At 38.0% G+C, this 12,574-nt stretch overlaps 1 protein-coding gene and 1 long non-coding RNA gene across 3 annotated transcripts in view; one reads left to right on the forward strand and one right to left on the reverse strand.

Annotated features, from left to right (window-relative positions):
• Window positions 1-6,562, forward strand: part of itgb2 (integrin, beta 2) — a 46,787-nt gene extending 40,225 nt beyond the window's left edge. For both annotated transcript variants that reach the window (XM_073474098.1, XM_073474099.1), the window contains exons 15-16: window positions 3,656-3,822; window positions 5,852-6,562. In XM_073474098.1, coding sequence (XP_073330199.1) covers window positions 3,656-3,822; window positions 5,852-5,917 — 233 coding nt within the window. In that variant the 3' untranslated portion in view covers window positions 5,918-6,562. The remainder of the gene's footprint in view (window positions 1-3,655; window positions 3,823-5,851) is intronic.
• Window positions 1-10,490, reverse strand: part of LOC141002715 (uncharacterized) — a 38,791-nt gene extending 28,301 nt beyond the window's left edge. The window contains exon 1 of the long non-coding RNA XR_012179646.1: window positions 10,381-10,490. This is a non-coding gene — a long non-coding RNA (uncharacterized lncRNA). The remainder of the gene's footprint in view (window positions 1-10,380) is intronic.
• Between the last annotated feature and the right edge of the window lie 2,084 nt (window positions 10,491-12,574).

The following is a 12,574-nucleotide window of genomic DNA, read 5'->3' on the forward strand; positions in this document are numbered from 1 at the left end:
ACGAACACGCTGATGATTTGGAATCAGTTCAGAAAAGCTTTTGGCCTCTACATTCAGTCAGGTCATTCCCCAATTTTTCGTAATCACCGTTTTGCTCCTTCATGCTCTGATCTAGCCTTTCGTTCCTGGTCTGAGAAGGGCCTTGCGACGCTTAATGACCTTTTTATTAATCGTGTTTTCTCCTCATTCACTGACTTGGCAGCAAAGTTTAACCTACCAAACACTCACCTTTTTCGGTTCTTTCAAGTGAGACATTTTGTGAAATCTTGCTTCCCCCAAACTCTCTTATTGACCAATTCTTAACCCTCAATCCCAGGAAGAAAGGACTCATAGGGATCACATACAAACAAATTTACACACTGTCCCCAAATCAACTAATCTCTCTAAGAGCTGCTTGGGGTCAGGACCTTGGAGCTCCCTTATCCGATGAGCAATGGGAGGAGATATTAGGCGAGGCATAGCCTTCTTCAATGTAAAATTCTGCATAGAGCCTATCTTACTAATGCCAAGCTGGCCAAAATCTATCCTGACAGAGCAGACACATGCAACAGATGTGGACAGGCTCCTGCTGATCTTGTTCACATGTTTTTGTCTTGCCCTAAATTATCTGAATTTTGGGCAGCAATATTTGAAACGCTTAGTAAAACAACAGGCCAAATCATACTGTTTGAACCCCCCACTGCCCTCTTTGGATTGTACTCTCCACGCAATGTGCCTAAGTCCACACGAAAAATCATTGCATTCACCACATTACTTGCTCGAAGACTCATTCTTTTAAAATGGTCTCACTCTTCCCCCCCAACTCATAATAAATGGATTCAGGACGTACTGCAGTGCATTACACTAGAGAAAATTAGGCTTTCCTTAAAAGGGTCCTCAAGCAGTTTCTATAAGATGTGGCAGCCCTTCATCACATACATTGACTCTCTGACTATTGTAGCAGAAACCAACTGAGCCCTCCCCTTTTTAATTTTTTTATACATATTTTTATTATTATTATTATTATTATTAATTAATTAATTAATTTTATTTTTATTTTTTTTACTTGTTTGTAACCATGTTCCATTATGCAATTACTATGTATCTATATTTTTCTTTAGTATCGTGTCTATTTACTTTCTGCCTTGCACATGTATGTCGTGAGAGTGAATGGATGGTGGTAGTGGCTGTTCTGTGAAAAAAACCAATAAAGAAAGTTTGAATAAAATTTGGACAGGATGAAACCATCTATTTTAGTACTACTTGATTCAAGTGTAGCCTTTGATACAGTAGACCATTCAATTCTTTTAGACAGACTTCACAACCAGGTTGGAATCTCTGGTACTGTTTTTAACTGGTTTAAATCTTATCTCACTAACAGAACATTTTTCGTGAGTATGGGGGGATACTCATCAAAGAGCTACAAAATTACCTGTGGTGTCCCCCAAGGCTCAATTTTAGGTCCCACACTTTTTAACCTATACATGCTGCCACTTGGGAACGTCATCAGGAAGCACGGCATCAGCTTCCACAGTTATGCTGATGACACACAGCTGTATATCGCCGTGTCTCCTGATGACCCAGGGCCAATCGATGCCCTTTTTAACTGTATTTTAGATATCAAGTCATGGATGGCAAAAAATTTTCTTCAGCTCAACCAGGACAAAACCGAGGTCTTATTTATTGGTTCTGAAGCTCAAAGACAGAGGATTAATATAAAATTGAACGCCACGGCATTAAACCCGACTAACCAAGTAAAAAACCTTGGTGTCATTTTCGATTCAGACCTCAGTTTTAACCCACACATCAGAAACATAACTAAGACAGCTTTTTATCATCTAAAAAAACATTGCCAGAGTGCGACCGTTCCTTTCCAAAGCCAGTACAGAGACACTAATGCATGCTTTTATCACCTGCCACATTGATTATTGCGCTATTGCAATTATTAACGCTCTACTTTCTGGTCTCCCAAAAAAGAACATAGCTCGTTACAACTACTCCAAAACTCTGCAGCATGGGTATTGACTAAGACCAGAGAGAGAGCACACATCACACCAATTTTAAAGTCTCTGCACTGGCTACCTGTCTGCTTCAGGATTGATTTTAAGATCCTTTTATTAGTTTTTAAAGCTCTTAATGACCTTTGCCCAACTTATTTATCAGATTTGCTTTTATCGTATGAACCCTCCAGAACCCTCAGGTCCTCTGGTCATGGCCTTTTAACTATTCCAACAGTGAGAACAAAAACTCAAGGTGAGGCCACCTTTCAATACCGCGGTCCACGTTTGTGGAACAGCCTCCCAGAGGACCCGAGGGCACTGGAGAACGTTGATACTTTTAAGAGCAACCTTCAGACCTTCCTTTTTAGGCTGGCTTTTAGCTGAATTCTATTTATTTATTGGTTTTTATCCTGCTTAAACCTGGCTTTATTCTATTTATCCAGTCAATTTCTATTCATTTATTTATTTTAATTATCCTGTTTTATCTTTTTTTACTTTATTTATGATTTATTTACCTATTTTATTTTATCGATTAAAAAGCGGTTATTCAATTCAATTCAAAACACTTTATTTGACCCCGAGGGGCAATTTAAAAGGCATAAAGAGCAGCATCATTAAAAAAGGACAAACAGAATATCAACAACATAAAATCATATAAAGTGCTATAGTCAGTATTTTCAGTGACCGTCACAATCAAAGTGCTCTGTGCTTCATGGTAAAGTGGTGTGCGCGCAGGTGCAAAGATGCATTCTGGGTGGGGCATGAGTGACCGGAGCGAAATTGGAGCGAGAGATAAGGCTCCGCTCCACCTTTTAAAAAAAATAGCCGCTCCTCGCTCAACACAAAATCCTTCCGCTCCCCACTCCACTTCGCTCATATGCTCTGTTCGGCCATGTAATCCGAAATGCTTTCATCCTTTGTTTGATTTCTTGGAACACACATGGGATCACACCAAGCTGTCAACACGTGTTCTGATCCATGATGACTCATGATTATTACACTATTACATGAGACCACACCCATCCTCAAACTCTGCCTTCATTTTTATTTCACCTAAATACCTGTGTGGGACCACTGGCCCCTTTCCTAACTCCTGCCTCCCTAGTTTTGGCACCTTTACTAACTTTACTATCTACAAACTCAGCCTTCATTTTGATCTCAAGTATAAACAAGTATAGTTTCATCACTGTACCTGCACAGTTGTAACTCCATCGTGCTGACAAAAATCTGTCCAAAAACAGACAGATGTATAAACAGACAGACAGATGTATAAACACCTGGCAAAATACTCAAAATCGCTTCAATGTTCGTTCCCATTACAAAAGGAATCTCCAGGACCACATTTTGTCATGACACACACACGTACACACTCACAAACTGAAAACATTACCAGCTGGTCAACGCTTTGTTGATAAAAATGTAGTCACAACAACAAATGTCAATTTCATGATGGCACTATAGGAAAAGTCAGAGGATCTCTAAAGTCACTAGGATTCGTCCTCTTGGGACAATTAACATGAACATACAAAATTCTATGGCAATTTATCGAATACTTGAGACATTTCAGTCTGGACCAAAGTGGTGGACTGAAAGACATACACTTTTATTTCAATAGTGTTACAGCTTATCAATTTGGATATGTGTTAAACCTTTGTAATTTGTTCCTCTTCCTCCAGACTGTCCTGAACCACCTAGCGTCACAGCTATCATCGGAGGCTCTATTGCATCTGTGGCTGTCATTGGCATCCTGCTGCTGATGCTCATCAAGTTACTCATCTACATGAAGGACCTGAAAGCGTTCAGAGAATTTGAAAATGAAAAGAAGAGATCCAAGTGGGCAGAGGTGAGCTAATTTATTTGAATGTAGTTTTTTCCTATCACTTCCTACAAAAATAAAAACTAGAAATAATCACAATTAAGGTGTTGTTTGGTTGCAGTTTCTTTTTTTTCTTGCTAAGTGTCGTGCAGTGAAGCATGCTTCCCTTCAGGCTTGAATAGTAAGTCATATGACCAACTCTCGAGAAATATTCAAATTGGAGCATTATGCAACAGTGTAAGTACAAGGCTGATTTTCAGTGCTGTTACCAACAAGTAGCATGCTGTTTGCATAATATGTGTTATGAAAAAACAGAAGTTGTGGAGGTTGGGATGAGTCTTATATTCATCATTTATCATTCAGTCCCTTGTTGAGGTCAAGACAATATCTAGCAGGTGGCGTGATCTGACACTTCTCTCCTCCCCTCTTTTACCCATCCTTTACCAAACTTTAATTTATCCTAATTCTTATTAAATCATTAAAAAAAAATCGGTTTAGTTTACAGATTTGAAAAGGCCAGCTTCTCAACAATACTAATATCAACATTGATGAATTAACAAGATATCTCACATTTACAACTGAGTTAGTGATATACATTATTTATCTTGGTCTGTAATGTTATAAATGGCATTTCGCATTACATACATCCATGTGTTGATACATTGATATCTTTAAAAGGGCACAGCAGAACAAAACAGAAAGTTAAAATCAATACACTGTCCAAGAATTGTTCCTGCTTCTCTTCTTGGATAAGAAGGTATGTGATGTGAGTAAACAGACAGGCATGTAGATTAGCATTACACAGGCCACAGCACCCTAGGGTCTGAGGTCCTGTAATCCTGTGAGAACAGTTGAGACTGCTTCGTAAACTTTAGGCCATGTCTGAATATGTGTAATTGATTACAGTTTCTGGTGGCTTCATCCTGCCATAAAACATTCTGCAAGTTTTATGGCTCTCTGGGTTAAGTCCTCATGTTCTCATTGAAGATGTTCTGCTGTGGGGGTGTCCTGATGTCACCAGGCTGGTCGAGAGGTTTCTCAGTTGGAATTCAAATTAGTACATGGTCGATAATACTACATTGATGAGACACGCATTATACTGCCCAGAGCAGTTTTAGAACCCCTTCCAATGATGGATGGGTTTTGACTTGACTTTGGACGTGAATGTGGATTTCACGATATCACGGTATATGGTATAACAATTTGTTATTAATTATTATTGAAACCCATATATTGCTACAACCCTAGCTGTAACAGATCTTGGTCTGCCAATTGGACTGGTCTGCGAGTACTCAATGTAAAGTGGAAATGACGGATGGTGGCCCCCTTCATGGAGTTCAACTTTTCACAGAAGAGCGACAGGATTAAATTAGGTACATGGCAGTGAAAGAGAACAGGACCACTGAACTGAATAAATAATAGATGGAAAATTTACTTCCACAGAGTGCAGCCTCAGATCCTCAGGGTTCTTTTGGCTGTTCCTACATCCTGGTTAAGAACAAAAGGAGACCTGGTTTAAAAGTAATGGCTCCTCGCCTCAGAACTCCCTGCCAAAAGAACTTCATTTACAGTACCATATAATACTGATTCATTACTATCCATATTTATCATATAGGCCTTGAAGCACATTTATGGACAAAAAAAGTATTTTTGTTCTGGTCAGGTTTCAAGCTGTTGGAATGGGCCACTGACTGTAGCCGTATACTGATGGCAGAGTAGAAGTGATTATAATAAACTTGTAAGTAAGTGAGAACAATTTGCATAGATATACTGATGGAATGCTGTGGAAATACACATTATTCTTCAGTTTGCATGTGGCCATTATAATACAGGCAATTCACTTTCTACGCTTTATGACAGACCAGCCTCTGTGCCAGGCACTGGCTGCTATTATTTGAGATTTGCCATTACTTCAATTTCTGGCATTTGTAAGAGAATTTACAGTCTGCCTTCTACATCGTGGAGATTTACACATGTGCAGACTCTCCGGACCTGTCAAGATAAAAAAACGGGGTAGATGAAAATAACCTTATAATCTGGCTTTCTCTTTTGCCAGGCTGACAACCCGCTGTTCCAAAATGCCACCACCACTGTGGAAAATCCAACCTTCACTGGAGAGTGATGGCTTCCCCTTCAGCACAGGGTTTCCAGTACATCAGTGTTGTGTTGGAGTTATGTCTTTATGTGAACAGAGTATTATTTGTAATGGTCATATATGATACGTACAAATGTCCAGATTCAAAGATGTATTTTCTGGCTTTCATATTGACTTGCTTTTTTCCATTAATGAAATACTGCCATTTACTGTCTATACAATTATAGTTGCGTTGTATTTGTTTACTTATTATGCCAAAAGATATTTCTTTTTTCATCACTTATATTACTTTGATTTTAGATATAATGTAGTGTAGCTTATAGTGTATACAGTAGGGGAGTTGGTCGTGTTATAGTATGTATAGGATGGGCAGAATATAACCATGTAAAAACATACATATACTAGATGTATTATTTTTGGACAGAGATGCTCATTTGATAGCTCAAAACACTGTTTTTCTGTTCATGTGGTACATACTTTTAGTGATTGCTTAAATGATTCCTTTTATGTGAGGTTTTGAACAAAAATGGGTTTTGAATATGTTGTAAAACCAAAACAGTGAGCCAAGAGACTAATAAAGACAGTCCTTATGCCTCTTTACACATTCAAAATTGCATCCAACCTCTCATCTTTTCTGTATGCCTCAAGTACAGTAAAGGCTGTTCGTTGATATGTCTTGATGTCCCTATTGTTTTTAACACACACACACACACACACACACACACACACACACAAACACACACACTTTCAATGCAAATGCTGTTTAAATTAAATAAAAGTGAAATCTAGATTTGCCTCAATGATTTTTCTCCCATAAGTATCTTGCAGAATATTTTATTTAAAATGTGTTCTACATTCAACTGATTGATTAAAACTGACAAACTGATTAAAAGTGGTCAGCTGGAAATTGACCAATTTATGAAACTCTAAGCTAGAACACTAGAATGATCAACACAAGACTGGTGGTGGTAAAATCTGGTTAAAATACTGTAAACTGAGAAATTTAAGAGACTAAATTGAACAAAAGGAAGAATAAAGAAAGATATTATCGGCAAGAAATTGATAAACATGATGATAACAACTGACTGATCATTCATTAAGGGAGATTGGTAACTCAAAAATAGTAGGTCTGTTAAAAACTGGAATATTTTACCACTTAATATCCCTCTAATGAAAAAATAAAGTATCCCGTTAAGAAAAATGTGCAGAAGTATTTATTAAGATAACAGACTGAATAGGAGGAGATATAACTGTCCTGGTTGGTTGTGATTGCTGGAGGCATTCACAACATATGTTCTTCTATGGACAGAATTCTTTATTGGGTTGGGTGGGTTATTTGACCCACTGACTCAAAATAAATGACAAAATGTCTTCCTACACTGGTTGAATGAGGCACACCTGTTTTTATTGGATTTTAGTGGAATTTATCTTTTTCATGAATATTTTAATGAAAAGTCACCATTTTTCTTGAAAACATTCGATGTTTTTTTCAATAGCTTCCAGGTGGTTTGACCCATTGCAGGTCAGTGAAATACAGCTTCATGTACTTCACAGTGCAAAAAGACACTTTTCCCGCTTAGAAACGCTCAAAATTGCGAGTGAGTGAAAAGTGAGTTTTGACGAAAAATGAATTAAATAATTAAAACTGCAAGCAGTGATGAACGGGCCCTCGCAGTCCTCGCGCGTCGGGGCTTTTTCATGCAACAACTTCCGTTGAGGAATCAAAAGTGAAGGCAGTCAAGTTGTTATTTCCTCATTTAGCAATAAAAGCGCCACCTATTGGCCGATTTGCACCGAGTTTTGCACAAACCGTCATGGGGCCATGGAACACAATTAGCAAAAGTTTTGTGTTAATCTGTCTGACCACAATGTGCACAAAATTGTAGTTCTATATTTTGGGCATTTTTTGGACTATCAAAATTTTTTTAATAACTTTTTGTCAGGATGGTCAACTGCCTTGTGCAAATCGGTGAAATTGGCTGGGAGGAGTTCGAAAAAGTATGTTTTTCATTTTTCGCGATTTCTGCAAATAGAAATTTAGCGCGGCAGTGGGTGTGGACTACATCACACAATTCAGCTGAATTCAGTGCGACATATTATGTTGGAGTTATTGGCAAAAAACGCTTTTATCTTGATAATAGCTCCACCTGCTGGTAATTTTTGGTGTGTGAGTTACAGGGGCCAGTCTATACCACCCCTTTGAATTTTGTTGACATAATTCTTATGGTGTGGGCACAGTGCCAAATATAAAATTAGATTGCCACCAGAGCGCCACCTAGTGTCGGATCCGTAAAACCTTTGTCAGCTATCCTCAGGAGGGTATTGGCAATTGGCAATTGGCAAAGTTTTGTGTTAATCCGACTAACCGATGTCGAGATATAAAATACTTGAATTTAAAAAGCGGCACCTAGTGGTCATCAGTCAAAATTTTGCACAGAGCCTTAGCGGCTTATGGGGAAGTAGTAACCTGAGTTTCATGTCATTCGGACTCACCAATCTGGAGATATGCAACACTTCCTATTTGGAAGAAAATGTACAGGAAGTTGTTATTTAATAAGTTGAGTATTCTTTGGAATATCAAAATTCTTTTAATAACTTTTTGTCAGGAGGGTCCACAGATGCTGTGTGCAAAGTTTGGTGCAAATCGGTGAAATTGCCTGGGAGGAGTTCGAAAAAGTAGGTTTGTGACATTTTGCAAATTTGCGGGAAAAAAACCTGGGCGCAAATGGGCGTGGCCTATATCAGGAGATTCAACACAGTTCAGGGAACGCGTAGATGTGCGCGACCAACTATATGGGAGTTATAAGCCAAAACGCAATTCCCTTAATTGTAGCGCCACCTAGTGGTGGATGTTCACAACGACCATAGATTCAAAAAAATTTTGCCAAGACTAATGTGTTTGCCAAATAAAGGGAGATAATACATCAGGTAGTGGTGGATTTTAGCTGTACACGGTTAATAATCCACTGGAACTTATTTCCACCAGGGGCTTTGATGGAGGCATCATGGGTGGATATTAGATGTTTGCATGGGTATGTTTAGATTAGACATAAGGGCAAAAAGCATAGTGCTGTGGTTAGCAGATTGGCCTGGTTTTAATAGGTTAGTGGGGCTTGTGTGCTGTGCAGAATGATTTCTATTGTTCTTTTGTAAAAGTTAACCAGAATTTGGTGCCAGAATTTAGCCTTCCTAAGTTTCCTTAGAAAGCAGAACCTTTGTGTGCTTTTTTTTTTTTTTTACCAGGGTAGTGATTTGTGATGATAGGTTCTCTGTGATGGAGGAACGTAAAACTGTTCACCAATTCCACTTTAGCTCCACTGATTTAGAAAGGGGTGTGAGTCTTTGCCTCCTTTCTTTAAAAAAAAAATCAGCATTCAGCTCCTTGATTCTGGTGACGCTGAGCAGTGGATTGTTCTCTGTGTGTTGATTTCCCCCCTTTATGAACTCTTATGTTGTTTCCTTCACATTTGAATTTTCCAATACATTTTCACACTGTCCCAGAGAGCAGATGTTGGAAGGTTGTAGCAGCGTTACACTAATGTGTTCTCCCCTCTACCCTGACAAAAAAATCTCATACAGCACCATATTGAGACATGCCCAGAAGTAACAGTGCATTGGGTTACCTGAACACAAAAGAAAAGTGGTTCAGGAAAAATTGAAAGCTCTCTCAGGGAGAAAATCCAATCTCTGTTTTCCCAAATCCAAGGGAGTTTCAGGTGGTATCGAAAACCTAGCCTGCATAACAATATAAAACCCTTATTGTATACGGTCATAAAATTATGATCACTTATGGCCGTATCTCAGATTAAATCTAAGAAAACTAACAAAAATCTCAGAAAACATATTCTATCTTTATCATATAGTTCTGTGATACTAGTAGCTTCAACCCACATAATTTTATGGAATGCTTTTAATCCATGTTATATAAATTATGAATTGTTTTTAACTTTTAACAATGAAATTATGATTACTAATGTTAACCATGAATTTCTTTATGTGCTTGTTTTTTTTTTTCATCATGAACCGAAATGCAACTCAATATAACATTTCTCAAACCTTAAAGTCTTGCTTACGGTCATAGTTTTACCTTAACACATTTTAAACCTTTTCTCATACTCTTAATGCACTCTATTTTTAACAAATCCTTGTTTTACAGGATATTAATGATATTAAATGTACTCAAAAATACCAAACGGTTTACAAATTAAACAAAAAAGCTGTGGTTCACATTAATTTCCTTCATATTAACACTGAAATATGTGCCCTTTAATGAAACATAAAGCTTTTACCAAATCATGCAGGAACCATCACATTTTACATGTAGCACATTAGCTAGAAAGCCGACACACGCACACGCACACACACGCGCGCGCGCACACACACACACACACACACACACACACACACACACACACACACTAGTACGTAGCATGACGGAGCGGCACAGGTTACCATCATTAGCAACATTAGCTTCGCTAAAATTGACTCACCAAGACGGTCCGCATACAGTAAAACCCACATCCACAGGCTTCGGGTCGTCTCAGTCACCTCTGGCATCACTTTCAAACACTTTTAAACGGTTACAGCCAACTTGTGTTAAAAAAAAGACAGATACTTATTCCTCATTTCTCATTCGTTCGCATGTGCGTCTTTCTCTCGCTGCTCCGGTGTGTCTGCGTTCAACCTCACTGCCACCCGGAAGAGGGTGGGGCTTGCTTCCTCCCTCCTATAGCAATTGATTACTGCATGATTTGACCAATAATAATAAAATAAACTTGACAGGCACCTAAATCAATTTTTTCCCTTGTATAAATTCATTATGCTTCATTTCATTTCACTTCTAACATCTTATGGGCCATTGCCTTATGTTTTAGTGCAAATTTAGTTTTAAATCTAAATTTTAAGAATATTTGATGATTATCAGGATAATATCATGAATCACAGTTATGTTGGACAGGATAATTATAACATAAAAAATGTATATTTCCTATTGTAGATGCATTTTTGATGAATGATTGCAGTAAGTGCTGAACTCACTGAACAATGCAATACCAGTGACCAGCTTACTTCAAATTGTCACAGCGCTGGACAGGTAGTGAGCATCTTTTCTTAGGAAAAGTTCAGAGTATCAGTTACCCCAGTGTTGTCGATGGGAAAACTATCAACCCTTGCATTAGAATCTGGAATATGTTCCTGTTTTGGTGAAACACATTATACTGCATTCCTGATATTCCCACTGTGTTCTAGTCAGTGCTCTGAGCTCATCCATTTTATTTTCTAGCCAACTCAAATTCACCATGAAAATGAAGAGAAGAAATGCATCCCCAGTGCCTCTTTTTCAACTCATCTGCGACTTGTGGTCTAGCTGTAGTGCAGGTTTTTCAGAGTGCAGTCACCTGGCCCCAGAGGTAAACAATACCCCAATACAATGTTTTGACAGGAAAAAGCCCAATTAAAACATGTGAGGATACAAGAAGAAAACATATGACACAATTGTCACATCTCAACTTCTGGCTAGAAGTGTAACGCAATTTATTTCTAACATCATAATGAAAATAAAATAGAAAAAAAATAGGAAAAAAAATAAGAAATTTACAAAAAACAATAAGATATTTACAAAAAACAAACAAGTGAGTGGAAAGTGATTGTTCAGATAGTGCTTGAGTTAAACAGTCTGATGGCTGTGGGGATGAATGATCTGCAGTAGCACTCCTTACACAGTGGGCGTAAGAGTCTGCTGCTCCAAGAGCTGCTCAAGGCTTCCACAGTCTGGTGCAGGGGGTGAGAGGTGTTGTCCATGATTGACGTCAGCTTGGCTAACCTCCTCCTCTTACCCACCACCTCTATGGAATCCAGCGGACAGTCCAGGACAGAGCTGGCCCTCCTAACCAGTTTGTTTAGTCTAGTAGGTGGAGTCACTTCATCCAGATAGTGTTCAACGAAAAACTCAACCACAGATGAGAGCTGCATCTTCCTGTTACTGGTAAGCTTCTTTTATCTTCATCTTCATCTTCATCCAGGGTTGGGTCGCACTGGTGTTCATTTATTGTTTATTAATAGTTTATTTTTGGTAAGGTAAGTAGTTAATAGTTTTTAACTCTTTCAACCCTCTTCACTTTTAATTTTTGTTGATTTTACATGAATGTGTTTAAAAAGATGTCTGACAAAGGACACAATGAATTGTACTTGAAATAAACAACAATTTGTGAAGAACCATAATTTATTTCATAGTCATAGAAAGTCCAAAATGTCAGACTACTATAATTTGAAATAATGTCTACATAGTCACACCACTGGTTTGTGGCAGTCTTGTAATTCATATTGAGCCAAATGAGGAGGTGCTTCTTGTTTTCTGGAAGTTGACTGACACATATTTCGCGAAAACGATCCAAGAATTGCATTTGAATTTGGTTTCTGAACCCAGAATAGTTTAATTACTTTGTATTAATTCACTTTACTTACATACGTACATACATACATACATACAAACAGAACTTAATCAACAAGCATTACTCATGTTTATCTATATCTCAAGCATGATTATCTATGGTGGTGTTTGTGTAGGTTCAATCTAAATATATCTAATATCTAAATTGTCTGACATGTTTTATACATATAGTCACCTGTATTAATGAAGCACTCAAATGGAGTTTATGAGTGCTTTAAATTGAATTGAAGAAAAAT

Source organism: Pagrus major, chromosome 9 (assembly GCF_040436345.1).
Source record: "Pagrus major chromosome 9, Pma_NU_1.0".
Taxonomy (NCBI): domain Eukaryota; kingdom Metazoa; phylum Chordata; class Actinopteri; order Spariformes; family Sparidae; genus Pagrus; species Pagrus major.